General features: G+C 44.7%; 1 protein-coding gene and 1 long non-coding RNA gene across 2 annotated transcripts; one reads left to right on the forward strand and one right to left on the reverse strand.

Moving 5' to 3' along the window:
- The first annotated feature begins 1,044 nt into the window (after positions 1–1,044).
- On the forward strand, positions 1,045–8,376 carry LOC144152630 (uncharacterized). The gene is made up of 5 exons (XM_077683967.1): positions 1,045–1,207; positions 2,469–2,620; positions 4,264–4,328; positions 5,211–5,291; positions 8,138–8,376. Exons 1-5 carry the CDS (start codon positions 1,073–1,075, stop codon positions 8,272–8,274), a joined length of 570 nt encoding a protein of 189 aa, XP_077540093.1. The 5' UTR covers positions 1,045–1,072; the 3' UTR covers positions 8,275–8,376.
- An 11,547-nt stretch (positions 8,377–19,923) lies between these two features.
- LOC144151733 (uncharacterized) lies at positions 19,924–23,907 on the reverse strand. Its single transcript, XR_013318954.1, has 4 exons — positions 23,762–23,907; positions 23,013–23,077; positions 22,171–22,251; positions 19,924–20,246 (listed from the first exon to the last, which is right to left on the reverse strand). It is a non-coding gene; the product is annotated as an uncharacterized LOC144151733 (long non-coding RNA).
- Between the last annotated feature and the right edge of the window lie 296 nt (positions 23,908–24,203).

Consider the following 24,203-nt stretch of genomic DNA (forward strand, 5'->3'; position numbering starts at 1 on the left):
GGGCCACCTACAAGTAGAAAACAAACCTAGGTAGAACTTGTAGGCATATTACACCTCTTCACACACGAAGGGAAAGAGACATAAAACGGCCCTCCTTTGGGGTTATACTGGTTACAACACTGCGGTAGTCTGATTTCATGGGCCTCCGCGAGCTGTAAGGGCGCTCAGAACAGTAGCAAAGTACAAGGGTGCTGGTTCTCTTGGGGAATAGACTTTTATACTGCACTTTTTAAGACACTAGAGTTGTGAAATAGGTCAGCACAACTAAATAAAGAAAGTGCTAAAAATAGGCAGTGGCTGTCCGGCAGCCGATAGCAGACGCCAAAAACAAATTTCGAGGCTCCGTTGGAAACAAGAACCCAGATTATTTCTATTTTGTCGTCATGGATGCTATATTTACCGTTGTTGTTTAGAAATTTGATATAAATTCTCAGAATTGTTCAGCGCCGGAGCGCGGTTGTCGTGGCATAAACTACTAAAATTATAAAACCAACCGTATAGAAACACAAACGTAATTAAAAAAGTTATTTCCGCAGGAGCTCTGTCAAATGAGCGGGTTCCACTGTGAATGTTCAACCAAAGCCGAAGGGTATAATTGCTTGAAATTAATTACAGCTATATTTTGTGAAGCGTAAAAAAGCAACGATGTGCTTGCATATTTTTTAGCGTTTTATTCGGTTCTTCCCTGCGGCCGTTGTCAAAAATGGGCGCGCTGAACTTCATTGCGGGTGATTTATTTTTAAAGTAAAAGGCGAATCCCCGCTATCTATACGAAGCCAGAGTTAAAATGAACAGGACAATGCTCTCCGCAGATTTTGTTGCTTTTTGATAACGATTTGGGCCGACCGCGGATGGCACATCAATTTTTACTTATCCCATCGTTTGCAGCACGAACTTACAATAAAGACAAGCGTGCGTCCTCAGCAATAAATTGCTCTTGGTTAGATACAAGTCAAGCTTAATTTGAGCTGTCCTTTTTTTAAATGGCCGCCGAGCATCGCGTGGTCATGTGCTATCAGCCGTCCACCGCCTGCATGAGATACCAAATATAAGCGTGCCTTGTGGACACGTTATGCATCTTCGAAAAGCTACAGCGGCGATGAAGCGGTCTTTCTTGGTGCTCGTATTTGCTGGAGTCCTGCGACAGGACATAGTGCATTGTGCGTTGCCCAGTGGTCTCAGTGAAGATAACCCGGATGTCTTCTTGGTAAAATTTTATTTATCTAGAGGAAGCAACACAGTGTATTCTTAGTGAAAAATAATTTTGGCACAATGAAACTTGTCCTGTATTACAATAATACAGGGAGTTTACAGGTGCGTGGTTAGGTGGACATTGGTAACGGTATCGATGAAAAATGTTCTCCGATCAGAAGGTACAAAATTGTAGCTCGTCGTGTTAAAATATTGCTTACGCACGTAAGACCTATCCAGCGAATATGCTATAACTGTTATTCCTGCACCGAATAGAGGGAGTGTTCTCGAAGAAGACAGTGTTTCAAACGCTCTAGTCTTTCTTGGGCTACCTAAACAAGCACATTTTGTTCAGTCTGCCTTCTCTTGACTTAGCCCTTGGGCCAAAATTCGAAACAATTCGTCGAAAAAAAATTTGTATAGGAAAAACTGTTCAGAACAACTTAACCTGCTGGCGCAACTCATAGACGTCAGCATCATTTAGCGCAAAAGAAATATTAGGCACAAGAGAGGCAACATGTTATTACTTAGCCTCCCAGAAAACAGGTCGTATTTTAGTGGAATGACGAGCCATACGCACTCGATAAATATAAATTATCTCTGCAATGGAGCTCAGCTTGGGTCAGTTTGACGAGGATGCTCAATCCTTAATTTAACCGATGCGAGTAATACGGAATATGGCGCTGATGAGGGAGTTAAGTGAGCTGGCGCTTACGTAAGTTTTTCAGTAAGCGTGGCGGACGAGAACGATCTAAATACGAAAACGATTTCCCTGCGGCCGACTGAATAGTTGGAAGGATTTGGCCCCATGTGGATGGTCATTCGTTCCGTGTAGTCCCCAATACCCATTCACAATGCATGGTTATTCACTTCAGCGACCCGTTCAGCCATACCCTCGGTCTAGCCATACCCTCTAATACTTTGATTTTACCATCTCGCAAAATACGTAAATGAGCAATTTGAAAAGATTCCCAGAAGAATATTCTCCCAGACATACTTTTGTTATAACAGCCATCATGTTCCTGCACATGTTGCGGGGTCCCGACGTTGTTCTATTTGTGTTTTTGCAATAGAATTGAAGAAAAACCGGCTAATATTTACATTCCAGCCAAGGCGTTTGTGAGTGCTTTTGAGGAACCGTAGTTATCCAGAAAACAGTACACCGTGTGATTACAACGTGCTGTTGGGGTCAAGTAGTCCACTCTAACGCTCTTTTGTGTACAGTTAGCAATTCTGCACTCAACGTCTTACGTATTTATTTTGTTATTTTCATTCAGTTGATGGCAAATTTCCCGTCGATGGTGTCTATATTTGACGCAAACAATGACGGGATGTTGGATTGTTTGGCGGCGTATCGAACATCTTTCAACCAGGACGCCGGCAGCGCTGAATATATATGGATGTTCCCACTACCAGGCAACCCAGCGCCGTAAGCTTTCTTCGGTTTTTTTATTTATTTTTTATTGGGCATGTGCACGGCCCTTACCAAATCAGTGCGTAAAATGCCGACATGCATCTGAAGGAATGAGTAAAAATTGTGCGTTTTTCATTGTGTGCGATGTGAATGCGCCGGGTAGATGAAAACAAAATTTACGCTTGTACCTCTCCCGACTGCGTAAGAAGCCTGCACCGTGTTTCGGAGCGACGCAATTGCCATCGTTTAAACTGGGCTCTACTTCGCAATTCTAAAATAATCACCGCCCGTTCATTAAATCCTGTGGGAATATTTCCCGAAACTGATTGTTCGCGCCATCAGATCCCGACTTTCTCTTCTGTTTTTATATTTAAAAAATATTTTATCTTCGACGGCTTGCAGCCGAACAATTTATGACAAAACTATATGGCGACAGTCTAACGCTTGTTGAGGGAAGCAATGATCGACTCGAAGATTGTATGAATGAAAACTGACGGGACGAGGTTCTTGAAGCATTCAGAGGTAGTTCGTCAATTGCTAGTTGGGACTATCTGAATTACTGGAAGTGACGTCTTTCAGAGGAATTGCAAACATTGTGATTGGGGAGATAACGTTGGGAGGGTTTCGTGTGTCAACAAAATATTTTTACGCCAGGACTCCAAAATGTTTTTAATGTTTTCACAAAGTTTAAAACAATCCATGAGTAGGTTGGATACCGTATTTACACGATTCTAACGTGGCCCTGATAATATCTGGAAGAAAATCCAGCACCCGCACACCACAAAAAAAAGAGGTGAATAATTCCACCTAGCAGGCGAAATAAAGCCCTGAAAAGGCGCCTCAAAATTGCATGAGGCATTTCATAAAACATAAATTTGTAGGTTCAGATCCTGCTGGCTTCGAAGCGATTTCTCAGTATATTGTACTACCTCGCCAGTTGGACAGGCCTTCGCTCTGACAACGTCCGAGGACACGGACAGTTCATTGATCCAGAGCTCCTTGATGCCCTATGCAGTCCTATAGTTTTCGCCAAGCGCGAACGTACGACTCCTAGATTGCTAAAGCACAGGCCGTTGCCCTGTTTCTTTTTTTTTTCCACAGAGGAATACAATGTGCATAAGCGAAGCTTTATAGTGATACCGTCATTTCTTTTTGACTTTGACACTGGCCGAATTCACGTTTACGCAGTTTTCTTCCGAGAACAACACCGGAGCTCTTGCGAGTGGATAAAGGGCGAACGAGAAATGTTTGAAGGCTGCGCGCCAATTTGACTAACCACCATTCATTGAGCTGCTTCGTTTTGGTTTTGATTTGGTGGCTTCGGTTTTGAGGTTCTTGAGCTCTGAGCCCGATATTGAGGTGAACGCATTTTTAAATAACTATTTTCATAAAAAAGGTGAGCGTTAGCAGCGTACAAGTCCCATAATGTCTTCATGTAAACGCATTCTCAGATATTGAAATTAAAATTTTCGGTGAAAACTTTGAAACCACCATATACAACCTTTAAGGTTAGGCGCTTATTTACGTTGTCGCTGTTTCTTGCCCCTCCACCCTCCTCAAATAGAGCGAAATGTCCGAAACGTCTTACAAAAACTGACTCAACTACATTATAATTACTGAAAGTCCAGTAATTAACGCAATTGTGCCAACTTTTTCAGACAAGCGCTCAAAGTTCACGGACAGGCAGAAGACGGCGGAAAACTTCTGCGTAAGCTTGACGGTGGTACGTGCCTTCTCTCTGAATTGACAGCTAAGTAGATAAACTTTATACATCGCTTTATACTTTATACACTTTATACTTTATAGTCGCCTGTCACTTTGATCTTGCGCAAAGGCCGCGTTATGAACATTTGTTTAGCGTAGCACCCTTCGGTATATATTCAGACCAATACAATTGTAGCTGAAAATGGCGCTTCGGATGTAAAACGTTTTTGTGGGGAAATGTTAGTTCACAGGGACCTCCCAAAACAACGAAATACCTAATGACTTCATTGAATGCTTGCGTAAACTAAAAGCTATTTAGCACAGGTCTTGTTTCATGTTTGATTGAGGTCACTACTGTCTTTATAATTGATCCCTACACCTTTATATGACGCGAACTTTAATTTAGACAAATTTCTTTTATTCGAAAAGTGCATTAGAACAAAATTTTACCTGCGCCTATGCTAAAAGACCACATGCGGAAAAAGGTTTAGTTTCGCACATTGGGATATCTAAAGCAATATCCGAACTAGACGCCTATCCAAAGCTTGCAACGACGCATCCGGTGGCTCCGTTAAACACTCTGAGCAGTGTTAGGGAAAACTTTATTTTCTCTGCTAAGCCAACATTATTTCCGTTCCTTAGAACACCGCCGCTGTGGCACTTATAGATTAATTTCAAAAATACTAAACACAATAAATGCATCAAATTCAACGTTTACAACGCAATGAGATCATTACTCATTTCTGGCTAGAATGATTGTTCTCTATACCTATTATTTTAGGTCTAATTATTTTTAAGTATGCTGTCTTACTTGTCTGGTTTCGCCACTCTTCTCAATGAACTGTTGTAAAATAATACTTTAGAAAAAGCTGTAATGCTCGAACTGTTTGAAACATTACAGATTCCACTGTTTACGTTGGAAAATTCCTCTACACAGACTACCAATCCTGTGGTATCGAAGAACTAGATTTCTGGGGCCACCGTAAGTTGCTTTTAACCTCAGTGCACAATGTTGCGCACGTGCCAATCGAGGCTACCTTCAGACGTTTCGTCGACAGATTCGTGCGCCTGTTTGAGGGATTTTGTTCAATGTTCAATTTGATATTATATTTGTTATTTAGTTTTAACGAACAAAAATACTTGCAAAGAAAGGGTCAACCTAATTTATATAGACCGTGGTCGTGCTAGCCACTTCAGGGTTAATCTAGCACTGCACGTCAAGCGAGAGAAATTTCTAGGACAAGTCAAACGGGTTAGACCAATGTACACATAGGTCTTCTCTTTGTGTTATTTTGCCTGTACGCCAGTAGCAGCACCTCGTATGAACATGTCCAGTGTTCACGTGAATCAAACGACGCCATTTTTATAAGTACAGAGAAAAGAGAACCAAAGATTAAAATAAAGTGAGTGCTGAAATCACAAGAAGCCATTCACGGTTCAATTGCAGTCGGCTTCAGTCACGAAACAAAATACAGATGTTTTATGACGTTTTCACGAGAAAAGCTTTTCAGATTACTTTCATATGAACATTTCTTTCTTTTCTCCGAACCTATTGCATTGAAAAATTAAAGCATTTTGAAAATGTCATACTGAACCATCTCCTCGTAAGAATTACTTTAGGCTATGTTCACATTACCGACCCAAAAGCCATATCGGGATCTATGGACGTAAAAAAAACGGTATGGCACGCAGTTCGGTTGCCTGAGACGTGAAATGACGTCATTCTTTAAAGTTATTACTGCAGTTGCGACAACAGTCTGAACCCACCCTTATGTTTTTGGAAATTTATACTTTGTTAGAATGGAGAAAAAGGGATACTTATTTACATAAGGAACATCAAAAAACCGCTAACAACTGATTGGTGAAACGTATTTTCCCTGGTTCCAAGAGTAGTCGAAAATTAAGCGTTACTACGTATGTGCTTCTCAATAGAAGAATTCAAGAAATTCCACCGATGTAGTTCTATCTTAGCGGCAAGGACCGACGTCTTTCACTTTTGCGTTGTACGCAATGCGCGAAACCAAAATTTCGCATCCGCACATGTCCTAATTGGCGCTAAAATCTCCAACATTGACCCGACTATGGGTTCGAAAAAAATGAAAGTTCACTATAATGGGCACACATAAACTAATATTTTTTACAACCGGCCGCGTTTTTTTTACTGTAGGCTGCTAAAAAAAAGTGTGACGCACTGCTGAGCACCAGCAATGGGTGCGCGCATCTCGAGCAATGGCTGCGCGCCTGATCGATGACATCATAACTTCCACAGTGCTTTGGAGGCGCGATGAAAGAGGGAAAGCTCCAGGCCTGATCGCTCGCCCTTTTTAATGAATGATGACTGGGCTATTAAAGAACGCTTTTAAACCTTTTTGGCGGCAAGGCGTTCCTTGTATAGTACTTCATCGATTGCGCTCGTAAAACCGGAAGCTTTGGAACCTAGCTCGGGCCCCTTCAAGGGGTTGTTCTTGAATCGGGACCTCTGAGGTGTTCGTTATCCAACGCCAAAAAATTCACACAACTGTGAATTGGAAACGTAAAAGTCGAAGAATAGTGTCAGCTGCGTAAGACGTGAACATGCTGGCCTGTGAATAGAACTGGTGCACTCCAACCACACAGAACACTGATTTTTGGGTCGCCCTGCCGTGTGCCAAAAACAAAAAGGAAGAGACGAAATACAATGTACGTTTGAATAAATTTTTAATTAGTATTACCGTGCTTTTGCCTTCAAAACACCTAGGCAGACGTAAGTGCCCCGAGGATTTTTTGGCTGTTTTCTTAAAATTTGTAATCAACTTACTTTTACTATACTTTTAAGTAATACATAAATAATAAATAAATACATAATAAATAAATAATACATAAATAATAATACATGATACATAATGAATAAATAATACGTAAATAAATACCTAACTTTATACTGCTGCATATAAACTTGAGCTGCGCCGAATTTTCTTTTTCTTCAGTATTAGTACAGGTCATTTCAATAATAAAGACCACTCACCGCTCCGTCTAACGACGACGATGGTTGCACGCGAAGCTTTCTTGTGATGGATTCTTTGGTTGTCCAGTCCCACATTGCCAGCATGGGCTACTCGGGAGATACGCTCGACTTGTCTAGAATACCCACTGCGACTATCAGGCGTGCACTTCGTAGGCCCAACGTTTGGGTGTGGGGTGTACGGCGCGTGTGGGTATCTGCTGCTTGGCGTTGGCTTCGACCATGGAGCAATGGGATACATGCTGGCTTCATTACGCGAGGGACCCAGGAAGGATTCAGGCGACGGAGGCGTTTTTTTTATTTCACTTCACTCACGATCATTCATCATCACCGTCAGCTAAAGTTGACTTTCCTGGAGGGCTTATTGGCGTACACCTGCTTCAGTCAGGACACTAAAGCTTCGCTTTAACAGGCAGGAGCAGGGTTCTCTACAATGGGGCTAAAAATAAAAGAAAAACCGGTAGATTTTTTTTTATAAAACAGGCAATTATAAAACAGGCCGCTGGCTGAAAATCATTTTTATAATACTTGACACCTTTCATACCTGTCGCAAGTATCAAATGACCTTTGAAACCTATGGTTACCTTTCTCGCAGAAAATGAAGGCTGCCATAAAAATTTCTTCACGTAGGCTTAGGCTTCATCATCGTTTTTTTCTGCAGTAGTAGTTTTGTGGCAGTTATTTCAAGCAACAATGTTGAACTGTATGATTCATGAAAATACTTTCTATATCTATGGGCTGCAAGCATCGCGTGCTGGTTCATTTCGGTTGCACAACCTTCTGCTGCGTGTTTTCTACAGACATCATGATTTTATCTCTTTTTTCAGACTGCATTCTCTGGAGCGATATGGTAACTAAAGATTCGTTGCCCCAGCACTGCATTGATAAGTTTGTGGAATTGTGCGGCGTTGACGTCCCTCAGAACACCAGGGATTTATGTGTGGACGGCGAGGGTGAGAACTAAGCTTGAAGCAGCATGGACCATCATATTCGAAGTAAGAATTGCTGGCAATAAAACAGAAAGCTCACAGCAAAAGAATAAAGTATATTCCCATAATCCCTACAAGTGCTTTTGTACACTCGCGAGCGGAAGGAAGACCATAGGTCGCGATAAAAAACAGGGTGGCATACGGCGCTAACGCGGTAAAGGCTTTTCTCTAGTTAACGAAAAAAAAATACTGCGCTCGACAAGGAGTTGTAAAATAAGGGCACAGCGGTATCGTCGGTGAAAAGCATGAACAAAGCGACATCAAAAGCAAGTATTTGCATACATGCTTGGGCGAGTTGTTGCATAAATACAACGAGGAAAATAACGGAAAACAGACAAAACACAAGAAGAAGAAAATGACAGCCCCGAGCGCTGACTTACAATTGACTGTTTACAACTGACTATGCGGCGCCATGTATTTACCGCAACGTGTGTGTTACGTCAGGCGCCACGACATGGCAGTTCTTAGAAGCGCTGGCGCCCGATGGAGCACACCACATGACAACAAGAGCTGTTTGATGCTCTAAACTGTGTCCTACCCAACGCGAAGTAATATCTGGGCACCCAATACAGCTACGTGCAGCCTCCTACGATCCTCTCAACTCCATACCAAGTATTCCTATCTGCACCACTGTACAAACTACTTATTGAGATGTGGTGTGCGCAGTGTTCCCATATTTTTATTGGAGGGTTGTGTGTGTGTGTGTGTGTGTGTGTGTGTGTGTGTGTGTGTGTGTGTGTGTGTGTGTGTGTGCGCATGTGCGTACGCGTGTGCATGTGCGTGCGTTTGTGTTGGCTACCACAACAAGACACACAGAATAGTGTTTTTTTCCCTTCAAACAGTGTGCACGACTGAACTTTCAATGATTATATTTTTCTTCTCACCGTGTGCATTACCAGAGTCCGTAAAGCATTGAAGGACTCTGGCATTACTAAACTTTCGTCTCTTCATGTGGTCTCTTTTTATATATGTGTATTTGCTTTCTACTCGTGTAGTACTTTATTTTTAATACCTTTAGTGTTTTCTACTCCACGTGTAGCCTTGTTTTTGTATGCGCTGTCATTTTTCCTATTCACTTTCTTTGTGTGTATTCTTATTGTCCAGTTCGCCATCATTGTTTCATTTTCTTTTCTTTTCTTTTGTGTATCTGCTAACATTTTACTTCCTGCTTAACAAGTATTTAGTCCTCATGGTCATGCGCCTGCACATGAGGGCACATCAGCGCGTCAGAGCTCCGGAATCTTAGGCATTCCCCGAAGTGGGTAAGGCCACAAAAACAAAAAGAACGACAACCACTCCTCCCCTTCAAGTCACATCGAGATAGCGCCATGGCACCGCATTTGGCTGCTACTGTGGAGACTCGGGATCTAATCTCATGTAATGGCACGAATTTTGGATTTATTGTTTATTGCCATTCAAGTGACTGTTTATTGCCATATTGCCATTCATTGCCATTTTCTTGACCGGAAAATAACAACGGCATTTTTTTGCAGACCAAAGTTTCGTAGACCAAATAAAACTCATGTCTGCTTAACAAGGCATAGGAGGTACCCCAAGTGCTCAGGTATTTCGAACCACTGCGTAAGGTCTTCCCGTGGTATACAGAGAGAGAGTGAATCAAGGCATGTACCGTGCGTTTAAAGTGCTGATGAAATTGTAGCGCTACCCGCCGCGGTGGCTCAGTGGCTAAGGCGTTGCGCTGCTGAGCACGAGGTCACGGGTTCGATTCCCAGCCGCGGCGGCCGTTTTTCTGATGGAGGCGAAAAGCAAAAACGCCCGTGTGTACGAGATTTCGGCGCACGATAAAGATCCCCAGGTGGTCAAAATTAATCCGGAGCCCTCCACTACAGCGCGCCTCATCGCCCGCGTTGCGTCGGTGCGTTAAACCCTACAATCAATCAAATTGTAGCGCTTTCTTGATATTACGACCACTTTTTCGTGCACTGATGATGCGAATCTCTTTTTGCAATACGAAGTTTATAACTACCGTTGTCTGAATGTGACAACTTGTCGTTGTGTCAACTACGCACTATTACATAAAATAATTTAGAGCGTACGTTTCGTATATCACAAGAGCTTTCTCTAGTTACGGGTTGATGCGATTTCGGGAAACCAGCCCTAATAAAATTTAGTAATCAAGAGCATTTCTTGAACATATTTATAGTGCATTTTATTCCATTACTCATCACATTCTGTTTTCTGTCCAAACATCTTTGCCGGATGTACTATGGCGAATGTTTTTTCCTGCTTAGTAGTCGCCCTCACCGTTAGGACATAGATCTCTACTGTGCTGAGGAACTTCAAAGCCACACAATTCTACAAACTTATCGATGCAGTTGTGTGGAACTGCGTTTTTAAGTGCCAAATTGCGCCAGAGAACGCAGTCTGAAAAAAATGAAGGAAAAGCGTGTTCTCATCGAGCAAAAAAGCGAACGATGGTTGCGCAACGCATGCAGTAATTTCGCCCCCTGAATGTAGGATGCTCCAGTGAACACGGGTAGTTGTATCACTGGGTACTTTTAAGTTGTAGCGAGCAGTGTAAACTTGATTCTTAATCAGACAAGGGACTTAACACGAATAGGACCCTCAATACTGAAGCCTTCGTGGTCTAAACGTGTTGTTCAACTTTATTTTCTGCAAGGGTATCAACTAAAATATTTGAAGGCCTTTTGATCCTCACGATTGTAGCAGAAGCGAGCAAATGAAACTGAAGTGTGGTGCAGCCAGTCGCCTACTAAGTAGGGTTCTATGATGGGTCGCTTAGCAAGACTATATCGTCTACAAACTTCGAATGGTGCACGTATGGTCAGTTTATCTGTAATCCTGCGTTATCCTAGTCCAGCTTCCCGAATCATCCCTCCGGAAAAGCTGTGAACAGTTTTGGCAGGATGGGATCACCCTGTAGTACGCCCTTTCGGATCGCCAAATTGTCGCTTGGGTTGTGAGGGATCCTCGTGCCCGTAAATTCTTTATATTTGTCACGCAGATGTCTTTTTGCTCTCCACTATTTCCTAGTGTTAAATGCTTCCAGCAATGCTGTGGTGTTTACAGAATCAAATGCTTTTTCTGAGTCTATAAATGCCATGTAAAGGGATTTATTATACTCTCCGGATTTTTCTATGACTTGCTTAATGGCGTGGATGTGATCTATTCTTGAGTATCCTTTTCTAGACCCAGCCTGCCCTTCGGGTTGCTGCCAATGTAGGCTGTTACTTATTGAGTTATCTATTAATTTGGTAAACAGATTGTATACAACTGAGAGTCGGCTGATAGTTCTGAAGTTCTTAAGCTTTTTGTTGCCCCCTGTCTTGCGAATCAGGACTATGTTGGCGTTTTTCCTGTGTATGGGAATATTTAGGGTGTTTACGTATTTCGAGAATACTGTAGGAAGCTTTTCCAGTACAATGTCTCCTCCCTCCTTTAAATGATCTACGGGTATGCCGTTGTCAGCTGTAGCCTTTCCTCTTTTCATGACATAGAGAGCCTCATACTTCGTCTTTGGTTATTAGTGGAACTTTCGCAGCTAATCCTGTACGTTTAGTAGTTTCTCCTGGTCTAAAGTCACTGGCGTATAGCCTGGTGTAAGATCGATTCCTCGTCCATGTTGTGTCTAATGTTACTCTGCCCGTCTCTGTGTTTGTACATTCTGTTTTTGCCGTTAGCTAGCTTCTTTTTAGTGGTTACAAAACTTCGTCCTGTTTCCAGCGTTTCTTTGATCACGGCCATGTAGTTGGCACGAGTGTCGTTCGTTTTACTTCTGTTAATTTTTACAGCTCTCCTAGTAAAATTTTATCTGCCGTATTCGACAGTTACATGTTCTTACTTTTCGGGATTAGTTCCTTCATTTTCTGAATTTGTTTTCTAGTTTGTTTCCTACAGCTACTTTTCCCACAGCTGCTGCTGATTCTCTGATTGCTGATGTTAGGTTGTAAATTAGCATGTCTACACTATTCTAGTCCTCCCCGGTTAAAACCGCAAATTGATTTGGAACGGTTATTTTAAAATGGTGTCCTGGCTATGACTGAATTCCTGCTGGGTTCCTGTCCTTTCAAGAGTCTCTTTCTAGATTCAGACTTACTCTGCACGTAACCATCGTATGATCGGTGGTCTATATCTTGCTTACAATGTCCACCTCCTGTACAATACCAGGTCGTCCATTGAACTGAAGTCAATTTAATTTTTTTACCGTTGGGACCTTTCCAGTACATTTTGTATTCTTTAGTTTGCAGAAGAACGTGTTCATCGTTATCAGGTTGTTCTCCTCACAAATCCAACCAGTTTATCTCATCAAATCTTAAGACTTCCTCTTTCAAAATTTCCTACTGACATTTCTAGCAATTGCTTGTCAACTAATTTTGCGTTGGAGTCTTCCATCACAATCGCGAACTTTGTTGTTCCCATCGTCAGTGCTGATTGGATGTCCCCGTACAAACTCTCTTTGGCCTCATCATCGTAGATAGCTGTTGGCGCGTAGGCTTCTTCTATCCTCAGCCTGTCGCTCTCGTTCAGCTTGATTACTACTACTGCGACTCTTTCGTTAGTGCTGAAGAACTCCTCCGTATTCCCTGCAAATGCCCTGCTAATTCAGGATCTTAAACCGTGCTTTTTCTTTTTTTGGTATCCCCAGTATCAGTAGCACAGAATATCTCCTTTAATCAGTTCAATGAAGTCTTCTCCTATTATAACTTCGTTTAACGCTATAAATCGCACTAATGTCCGAGAGCTCCTGTAGTAGCACAGCTAAGCATCAGTCGCCTGACAAGGTTCTCGCATTGAACTTTGCAAGCTTCAAGTTCTGAAGGCATCTGGTCTGGATCCAGAGATTCTTAGCACCCTCTGCTGTATCGCCGGGCTGACCTCCACCGTGATTACGGGCTTTATACCACTGCGGGAACTTATGAAGATAACTGTATTGGTAAGTCATTGGAGGTGGGGCGAAAACGTGCACCAGGGTGGCCAGATCCTTGTCTGCTGAGGCAGTGATCTTTGTGTCGCAAAGAGCCTTCCTGTCGTGGTTGCAGGTGTATCATATAGCCTCTCAGATGTCCATAATGATCGGTACTTCCCGAGCCGGCCGTGCTTCACACCTGCAAAAGTTGTGCTGATGCAACGCGAAGCAGTGTTCTTGGCAGCGCGGGCGCCCAGACACCTTGGCGCCTGTTCGTCTCGCGAAGAACGTGCCTGCCACCACCACTGGCAAATGATCTCACCTGCAGGAATCGTAACCAGCGTTTTCTCCTTAATCTGATCGTGGCAGCGACCACCCATGATAAATACTGATACAAATTTTACGGGTAAAACATACTTTAGTGGCCGCTGATTTAGCGAAGCATCAATAATAGAGAGTTATAGCAGATCGGAAAAACGGTTGCGGTACGGTACGCGGTACTTGTTACCGGACCGTACCTGGAAGGCCCGTTTTAAGAGTTATAGCAGGCCGTAACTACCGGACATGCTACCGTGACTGGGAGCGACTTGAGTTGTACGTCGTTTGACAATTCTTCGTGCGTCTGTGGCGTTTCCTGTGCTGAAATATTAGTTTTCCGCTCTCAAAAGCGCTAAGGGCAGTATTAAAAAATATTTCCAATGCCCCTACGCAGATTCGAACTAGCGACTGCGTCATCATGAAGCGGGCATTTTACCTCTCCTAAACCTCGACAGATAGCGCCAGAAGGTCAAGCTGGGCTCTCAGTACATACGGCTGGCTGCTTCTAGTTTTTTTATTATATTCGAGAGCCCCTCGCACAGACACCGCCTGTTCCTCACTCGCCGATTTGTAGGCCGGCCCCATGTCGCTGTTAATACTAGTTATGTAGCCGGATCGCCTTTATTTAACCTAAAAGAAGCTATCATACATGCGCCACTGACGACACAAGCCACGGCAGTTGGGTCGGGACCGTGTTTCACTTGCTGCTTGAGCTGTCAGAATCGCCGGATTTTACATGTTGCAACTTCATTTTTCTTAAACGAGCTCATATTTACAATCCGTTCGACTAGGCATGATCCAAGCGTACGTCTACCAAACTCTTCCAAAGCGACCGTCCCCTTTGGAGCGACAGACACGGTACGTCTTGGTACCGTCCGGCCAAGTCGCTCCGGTTTACGGTGGGGTTCTGCGCATGTGCGGTGACGTCCAGACGGCAGACGTTACCGTACCGGAACCGTTTTTTCCGATCTCCTATAACTCTATAATAGCGGGTTAAGGAAAAGCGCAAGCGTTCACCAAGAATACTTACACGTAACAAATAAATCAAAGAGCGGCTGTGTATGAACTTTTCTAAAGCAAGATGTAGGTCATCTGGTGCCACATTGACAACGATGCTATTATATAGCAGAAGCCTCTGCAGGTTTGCATTCTCGACGCCATGAATTACCTGGCTGTTAACGCCATCTGGACATGCAGAATATTCTCATTGTTCACTGTTCTCAAAGTCAGTGTATCTTGTTGTAAGAACACTTAATTACAAAGGGGCCAGTCTAAATTCAATCACATTTAGGCAACAATAGACCCCAATCTTGTCATGAACCACGCAGTGTAGGGTACAAGTAAATATTACGGGATGCAAAAGAAGCCTGTTTAGATGGCCGTAGCACATAAAGAAATAGCTTGATTCATCGGAAGCCGCTCCTGGAAGTGCGGAATTTCTAGCCATTTGAGGAACACACTCAAGAGGTGCACGCTAACGGTAAATTTTCACAAAAGCAAACTATGGCCATTACAGGGAGTGCCTTGTAACGGTACGCTGTCGTTCAAGACGTCCTCAGCTCAAGTACCGTACAGTTCGTACTTAGTAAGGCCATTCAGAAATTCGGCGTTCTGTTACTAAAATAATGTCGGCGTCAGGTGAGATCTTCTAACCACAAGACTTCCAAAAATTGGTTTAGAAACTGCAACTCAGGAGAAATGCAGATCGAGTTACAAATAGAAACAGAAACAAACAAATCGTGCAAAGGGGCATGTAAAGTGCTGCCTTGTAGTGTATAAAATGAAATATTCCGAACGGAGGAATACAAAACCTGCCAAACTTTTTTGTTCTCGTTCATATCGGGAGAAAGGACTACAATTGTCTGGTGTGCTTTCGGTGGGGTTCTCAAAACATGATGAATAGATTTTCGTTCGCTGTAAACAAAAATAATGAACACGAAATATGGGTAATTTCAGTTTTACATGGCAGCTAAATAGCGGCGTTTAACCAGTGAACATCATATAAAATCTTCTCGGGGATGTTAGTTTTGTATAAGTTTTTTGAAGGCTTAATCCTGGTGGCAGCTATAATGAACTTATTTATGTGTCCGTCGTCTATGCGTCTCTTCGCTTCTGTTTCTTCCTCTTTTGTCCTGAATTACTTCGGCACACTTCTCAACGCTTACCCTGTTCACCGGGTCTACTCACATGCCATCACATTCAGGTGTCGTGACGGACGTGCTGTTCTAGAACTTTTACCTTTGCAATACCTAGTGCTGTAAATTTTGTGATGCGGGCACATTCACCCTTCAGAGCTACCGAATCAATGGCAGTCACAGAAGTGGGTTGTGCCACGAACAAATGAAGGACAACTCTTCTAAAGCTGACAACTAGGTAACGCAATGGTAGCGGATTGGGCTGCTAGTATGGAGACGTGGGGCCTTACGTTCGGATCAGACGCGAGTCTTGAATTTATTGTTTTCAGGGGTGGCCATTTTTTTACCGGACAACAACAACAAACACAGTGTTTTACAAAATGGGGTGCTTAACCTTTCGACCTAATGAAAACTATATATGCTTAACAAGGCATAGAAGCAAGGGTATTCTGTACAACCCTGCGGCTGTTCTTGCGGCAGATCTTGCGGCTGTTTATAGATCGACAATAATCAAAGCAGAAACCATGCACTGAAAGTGGGGATGAGATTATAGCGCTTTCTTGTTATTACTGCCTTTCTTTCATGCAGTTATGGTCTCATTTGGTATGCAATTCAATGAAGTACAGAGGGAGACAGAGAACAAACTTTCTTTATTGAGAAAAAAGTAAATTAAAATGGAGTCTTCGCGGTGGCTCCCGTAGACCAAGACGACTTGAGCTCGGGCCGCCTCCACAGCCCTCTCGACCAGCTGACGCTGATCCTCGAGGGTGGAGCTGGCCAAGGCTCTCTCCCAAAGCTCATGGGTGGGATAGGGATTGGGGCGGGGAAGCGGGGCTTGGTCGCAGCCTCCTACGATATGATAGAGTGTCCCGTGAGCCTCGCAGAACCGTGAAACCCCGATAATACGACTTTCAAGAGTCCGCGAGAAAGCGTCGTATGACCGGGGTGTCGAACGACCTGGGTGAGGCCTAGTAGACGGTCTCACGCGGCAGGAGGGGCTGTGAACTTATCTCAACTACTATATTTAGCGCGTTCTGGCGTGATTTGCCAAGCTTTAGCTGATATTGTGAGTTTAAAGAAGCAACGCCTATGTTGTGCCCCCCCCCACTTGCGTCCGAGCGAGCCCGCCGACCAAGCACCACGTGATACGCGACACCCGTGCAGTCCCACGCTAGTTATATTCCGCCCGCCGGGCGCCTTGCGCGCGCGAGATAAGGTCCATGCTGTCTCTAAATTGAGAGGGGAAAGGGCGAGTGTTAAACTGCCCAGGCCAAGTGAAACGAGCGATGGTAAAAGGCGGAGTTGAAAAAAACGACGTTCCCGTACTTCCTGGAGAAAGCCTTTGAACGGTCCCGTACCGCCGCTATTGGGTGAAAGGGCTCAATACATACACATAGCTGTTTTTGTTTCCCATTAGATCCAGCAACACGGAATAGATAAGATGATCCACACTTTGCGCGTAAACCGTGTTGCGGCGAAAATTATAATGCGGTTGTAGGCGGCCGATGAGGCGGTGCGGCCGAGCCCACGTTTAATACGGTTGCGCTGGCTGCGCCATGGTCGGAACGAAGCGAGTAGAAACGAGGGGGCCGTTCCAGAGGTGTGCCGAGTGCTGAGTGTGTTCCGCTGTGCCAGCTGGCCAATCTCCTGATGATGATGGTGGCGCTACAGGGCTCCCCCCCTAGCGTGAAGCGCGGTAAAGTGAGAAACGTAAATAACAATGCAGGAAAATACACTATGCACTATGTACAGGTATGTACAATTTGTCCGTAGTCAGGAAGAGTCCTTGGGCAGTCAGTGGGCAAGCGGGAGTAGGTTGACTAACGGCACGGTCCTGGTCATCGGCGAGGTAGCGTCCGGGATGTGGGGAAACCTCTGGTGGACGAGGCTGGGAGTGCAGCCGCGGACGCATTGCGTGATGCGAAGCGGCTGCTGCAATTGGTGGTGGAGCGAACGGCAGGCGTAACTCGAAGGACATCGGCAAGGTGAAGCGCGGTGCAGCAGAATGACGACCGGAGTTCGGGCTTGACTGTGCTGTGGTGTTTGCTCTAGGGATGTGTCGCTGTCTGGGCAACGTACGCACGCGCCGTGCGAGACGGAGCAGCGGAGAGCGCCAACGAAAAGCGTCTCTCGAACTACCGGTGTGTCGAGTTCCTGTCGTGCAGTGCACTCGCTCTTGTTTCATCCGGGGTCGGAGAGCAGAGCGCCTGCGACATCGTATACCGAATACGCTCCTGTAGCAGGGAATCGGTCGAGGTGGGGTAACCAGTTTGCGGCGTGTCTGACTGTATGGGGACAAGAAATTGTTCTTTCGGCGACAGTTGTTGAGACGTTTGTCCCGCAATTGTTTCTCCGGTGTCTCCATCTAGCCAGGGTGTCAGGACTGTCGGAGGCAGTCTGATCAGTTTCGAGTGTCAGTTGCACTTCCGAGGATCTCGAGCTGTTGTCGACTGCTGGAAGCTGTTCCACCGGTGACGGGGGAGAGGGCTCGCGTGTGCGGGGAGGAGAAGGGTCTGAAAGATCCTTCTCACCAGTGCCGTGCGGCGAAGGCGGTGAAGTGTCCCAGTTGTTAGTGGCAAAGCCGTCAACACACGGGTGGGTTTGTGCAGGAGACGCAACAACGTCTGGGATCGCGCCATGGTGTGGCGTCGAGTTGGCTAAGTGAAACGCCAATTAAAAAGTGCCGCAAGTCGTAGTCGGGGCTCGCGCTTGTTGGTCAGGCGAGGGTGGACCTGCCGGCGACGTGTAATCCACGGATGCCGTTGGAAGGCGTGGTGGTGTGGACAAAGGCGTTCCTATACCGTAGTGGTTTAGGGCAGCGGCCTTCAAGTTGTCATACGCACCGGGTCCTGGGGTAGGCAGCTGGATCTGCTCAATGAGGTCAGCAGGTAGCTTCTGTAGTGTCACGAGGTACCTGATTTCCGGGGAGCAGATGTCTCATTTACATAAAAATGGCTTTCCAAGATAACGAACCATGCAGCGTGGTTTGAGATGGAATCAAACGGGATCAGCAAGGGAAGGTCTGGGAGGGCGGGGAACGTTCTTCGCATGCCGTCGTCCGCGTTGTGGCTGGGGAAGCAGCGTTGCGAAGCCATGGCGAAGCCGCTTGTCGGGTCACCAAATTGTAGGTGGCCGATGAGGCGGTGCGGCCGAGCCCACGTTTATTACGGTTGCGCTGGCTGCGCCATGGTCGGAACGAAGCGAGTAGAAACGAGGGGCCGTTCCAGAGGTGTACCAAGTGCTGAGTGTGTTCCGCTGTGCCAGCTGGCTAATCTCCTGATGATGATGGTGGCGCTACACGGTCTTGCTACAATGACTGGCTGCAACGGCCAACGATTGACCCAAAATGGCGGTGCCACCGCACACCTGCCTCCACCCTTACAGCGCACGCGCGTGAATAGAGGCACTCTCCGAAAGAAATGAGTGAAGTGACAACGTGGCTTTGAAAAACGCTGATAAGCCGAGAGCAGAGATATAGGCATATAGAGCGTCGTGAAAGGATATAGAGCGTCGTGAAAGTACGAAAGTTGGATCCAGCTGGCGGGAAAAGCATGTGTTCGGTCATCGCCGTGTGGTTGCGTCATGGGTTTTTTCGCGTTCTTCAGTGGCTCGATGGGAGCTTCACCCGCCGCGGTGGCTCAGTGGCTAAGGCGTTGCGCTGCTGAGCACAAGGTCGCGGGTTCGATTCCCGGCCGCGGCGGCCGCTTTTCTGATGGAGGCGAAAAGCAAAAACGCCCGTGTGTACGAGATTTCGGCGCACGATAAAAACCCCCAGGTGGTCAAAATTAATCCGGAGCCCTCCACTACGGCGCGCCTCATCGCCTGCGTTGCGTCGGCGCGTTAAACCCCACAATCAATCAATCAATCATCGATGGGAGCTTCAAATTCAGGGTACGCCGGTCAGATGAACTTCGACTTCTCGCGGTTGGCACGTTGGCGTAGTGCTGCCGCGTGGGGCCGCTGCAGGTACCCGCCTGCTTGCTTGGGTCTGTTTAGCAAGTCGTGTGGACCTTTGCTCAACAAGCACCGTCAACCAGGGTTTAAGAACACAGATGTTCGGGACGGGTTGGTGAAGCGGCGTAAAATGTGGAAACAATGCCGGTTTATCCGCGCTAGGGTCCGTCGTATGAGGCGCACCGCTTGCACCCGAGCGTCATATCATCGAGGTCTTTAAAGCGTTGTTTCTATGGGGAGTGGTAAGAAGCGGGTTGTCGTAAGTCCGGGGGACGTAACAGCGGGGTTCCACTGTAATCGCAGTGGTGTCAATGTGACAGCTTGTTCAGGCAAGTAAGTTTTACTTGGATAATACATCAAATATTTTAGAGCGGTGGTGTCGTGTACCACAAAATCTTTCTGTAGTTAAGATTTATGGCCGTTTTGTGCACTATAAAGTGTATTTCGTTCCCATACTGATGAAATTTTGTTTTTTGAAGGCAACTTGGAATGTGACCACTGACGATTCTTCCCGCTTAGTAGTCACCCTCCCCGTCAGGACAGAGATCTCTGCTGTGCTGAGGAACTTCAAATCCACACAATTCTACAAACTTGTCTATGCAGTGTTGTGGAACTGAATCTTTAAGTTCCACTTTGCTCCAGAGAATGCAGCCTGAAAGAAAAGGAGCAAAGTATGGTCTTAGTGAAGAAAAAGCAACAAATGGTCAATCAACGCATGGAGTACTTTAGCAGTAAACATTTTGCTTGCATTGGTGTGAAACGTGTAGCTGCCTCTGCGTGTTTTTATATTTTGTTGCGGATGAGTATAGACTTGGTTGTAATTGGAGCTAGGCGCATAACACAAATAGGACTCGCAATACTGAAGCCTTTCGTATCGAAGCTGGGCGGTCAGCTGCATCTACCGCGAAAGCGGTCGCCAGGAGAATCAGGAGGCTTTTGATACTCACGAAAATTGTGAAACCGAGCTAATAACGCAAACGTGCAGTCAACCGGTATCGTACTATAAAGCGACTCTATAAAAAACACCTACTTGTTTTTGCCTCACTCGGCCTCTGCATATTCCAGATGACACTGTTGCTCTTCTGTTCTCAAAATGCAGTCGTTATAAAACAGAAATATTTCACTTTTTTCCCAATTGAAGATATTCCTACTAAATGCATTAATGAGGCATATATAGTATGGTCGACATGTGGAGTGTTCGAGATTCTTTTCTGGATTTAATTTGAACTTATTGATCATGTTTGGGATAAGTAACCCAAATGTGGTTTGTATGTTTCTGGTTACATTCACATCAACTTACGCTGAAGTTTAACTTGACAAGATATAAAATGTACTGGCAACACCATGCGTTATAGCGAACGATATAATTGCCTGAATGGATAAAATCGCCTTGAAGGGGTAGCGTTAATTAAACAAACGGCACTTTATTCGGTAGCGGGGAAACGTATTTATTTATTTTAGTGACCCTAACTGAAGCAGAGAAGGAAAGCATCGAATATACAAAACTATCCCCAAGGCATGAAGCCTCGCGTGGCTGTGGTCTGAGTTTTGTAATGCGCGATTTTGTCGTCATTATGCTTTGTGAACTTAACCAAGACAGCCCGATAACAATCAAATCTCCGCTGTGTTACGACGATAACGGCTGGATAGCGAAGCTGTTTTTCTTGCGAACATCAAATGCTGAAGTCCCAAATTCGGAGCCTTGGAATCAAAGTCAAAGCGTGAACGATCCAAGTTGAGACGGGCTGAGAGTAGAAGTCAAAGCGGCAACGATCGCAGTCCGAGCTACTTGCGAGTCAAAGTCACAAGTCAGGCGATAGCAAACGAATCCCGCACAAGAAAGCTAAGTGCCGCCCTGCCCCTCCATCTTTGTTGTAAGGCCGTCATCGTCGTTAGGGGGAGATCTGAACTGTGTTTGAAGAGACAATGCGCTAAAGGTTTTGTCTGTGTTGTTTGAATGAAGAAGCGGTACGTATCAGAGGACTTACATTTCATTACGTTCGCATATTTACGCTGTTCAAGTCTCCGTTGTGTAAAATTGGCTTCCTGGCAGTGCGCTTTAGTTAGTACACTACCACCCCCGAAGGCAAGGGAGTTTTGCTTTAAGAAAGTGGGCTTTAATTTGGAGAAACTTAAATCAAAATAAAGACGTAAAATCGACACACGGATTCGACTCACGGAGTGGTGAGTCAGAGTTTAACTGTATAGTGGACACGTGGCATTCGATTTTCTAAATCAGGCTGACGTGCGTGCTTCAGTCATTTCAACCATGGCGTTCCTGATGGCGGCGTTCAGAGGAAGCAGTGAAATGCCTATGGTCTCTTTTACTAGCTTTTTTTATTTTTGGAAACAGTTTATCTTGGTCCGCCTTTATATTCGAAAAACCGCGTGTGTTGCCTAATTCAAACTCTATGAATTCATGTCCGGCTGCATTACCCTGTTACCCCCGCCTGTCACGTATGCAGTCTACAAAGAATGAAACGTCGCACATAAAAATGTCTACAACAAACAAAACAGCATATCGTTACGAAAGAGGGAATTTTTTATGCTTCTGTTAATAAATAAGAGCAACTTACGATATTCCCCATAATCGGGGTCTTCGACAGCACAGTTTGTGTTGTCTGTGTAGAAGATTGTGCCATTGTAGACTGTGGCATCTGAAATATTTTAACATCATGGGAAACAATGAGGTTTCTGCACAGATATTTTATAGCGGCTCTAAAACAAAGGCGCTGCGGATTACGGATTAGAACATCACATTTCCAAATCACCTTCCGCAAGGCAATAAAAGGAGAAGTTATCACATAAGATCACAATTATTAGCGATAACGTTGCAAATACTGTATTTTAGATGAACCCTCATTGAGATTAGCTCTTTTTTATGAAAGCCTGGGAGTAGTGGCATGTTGAAGGGCTTCATTAAGCCTATGTTTCGCTAGTAGCAACTTTATTACGAACGCGGGAACTTCCCACATAATCAATATTTGTATTTATAAGCGTAGGGGGTGATAACCTTGACCTTGTGCTTATGGCGTGTGGTTTTTGTGGAAGTTCAAGGTGCAGTGTGAGAATTGATTGATTGATTGATTGATTGATTGATTGATTGATTGATTGATTGATTGATTGATTGATTGATTGATTGTAGGGTTGAACGTGCCGACGCAACGCAGGCGATGAGGCGAGCCGTAGTGGAGGGCTCCGGATTAATTTTGACCACCTGGGGATTTTTAACGTGCGTGGAAATCTCGTAGACACGGGCGTTTTTGCTTTTCGCCTCCATCAGAAAAGCGGCCGCCGCAGTCGAAAATCGAAACCGCGACCTCGTGCAGTGTGAGACTTGACCTTTGGGTATTATACACACAGCAAGAAATGTAGATTTAATTATGATTAATATTTGTAGAGAAGAAGATAAACATACCACCCTCGACGATGCGGGAAAGTTTTCCACCATCCTCTGCCTTTACGTGTATAATAAGATCTTCTCTGAAAAATAATTCAGCATTTGTATTGATTATCGAACTGTATATTCACGACAAGAAAAAGAGCACAAGAAAACACAACATAGAGCTAAGTTTCATTTTAGGCCTTTAAAACTGAAAATGTCGGGGATGGCATGACGCGAACAGTGTTCTTGGGTGATTTAGAAGTCTATGCTCATCTATGTAATTTTGATATGCACTTTCGTATACAGCTATTCGTATATTGACCCGGTCAACGTGGCAGACGATGCTGATTCCCAAATTAGGTGAGCGAATGCGCTAAAACTGCAGGGACGAACTGTTCGAATAACGCAGAATTCGGAGTTCTTCGTCATATCCTTGGAATGGTGCATACTATGTATTGCATAAACAAAATTATTCTATGGCAGAAGTGCGGACCAGGGATCCTGCTTGAATGTTTTTTTGCTCCCTTGACATGCTGAAGGAGTTGAAAGCAACCGGTTGAAGAGTCCACGCAGCTTTATGCAACTTACCGTACCCGGTGTCCCATTGTAACACAGTATAACCCACTAACTCTAGCCCTGCGCATCTTTATTACAATTAGCAGAAACAGTTTGTTGACTTTTGTTATATTAAGCAGACTGCGGGGCACTTAACACATCACTTTGAGTTTCGAGGTCCACTTTCGGGATAAAAAACATAATAGAATGTAGAAAAATAAACTTACGTCGTGGGGTCTTCTGGTGTTTGAAGCACCCAAATATAAACAGCAGTGCCTGCGTCAGGGTTGAAGGAAGTTCGGTACGCCCTCAAACATTCCAACTCTGGGCCATTCTTCGGATTCGATATGGACACAATATTCTTGAAAGTCTCCATCACCTAAAAGAAAATACAAAAAAGATACGATGAAACGTGAACACGCCGTATGATAAGATGATAGGGAACGCTTAATATTAGTGCCCTATTGCAGAGAGTAAGCATCCTTTATTGAAATTACCATTCTTGTTTTGCGCCTTTTTCTTTTTCTCGGTAGCAATGAGTCGACATAAACCATTGTTTGCATCCGTGAGAAAAAAACAGGCATTTAAGAGAAATGTTCTTTTCCAATTGGCTAATGGCTACTTATGTATTTACATCCTAAATTTTCTGATAAATATAACACCGCGCGC

This window comes from Haemaphysalis longicornis, unplaced genomic scaffold (assembly GCF_048455015.1).
Source record: "Haemaphysalis longicornis isolate Haplotype H1 unplaced genomic scaffold, Haemaphysalis longicornis Haplotype H1 scaffold_9, whole genome shotgun sequence".
Classification (NCBI taxonomy): Eukaryota; Metazoa; Arthropoda; class Arachnida; order Ixodida; family Ixodidae; genus Haemaphysalis; species Haemaphysalis longicornis.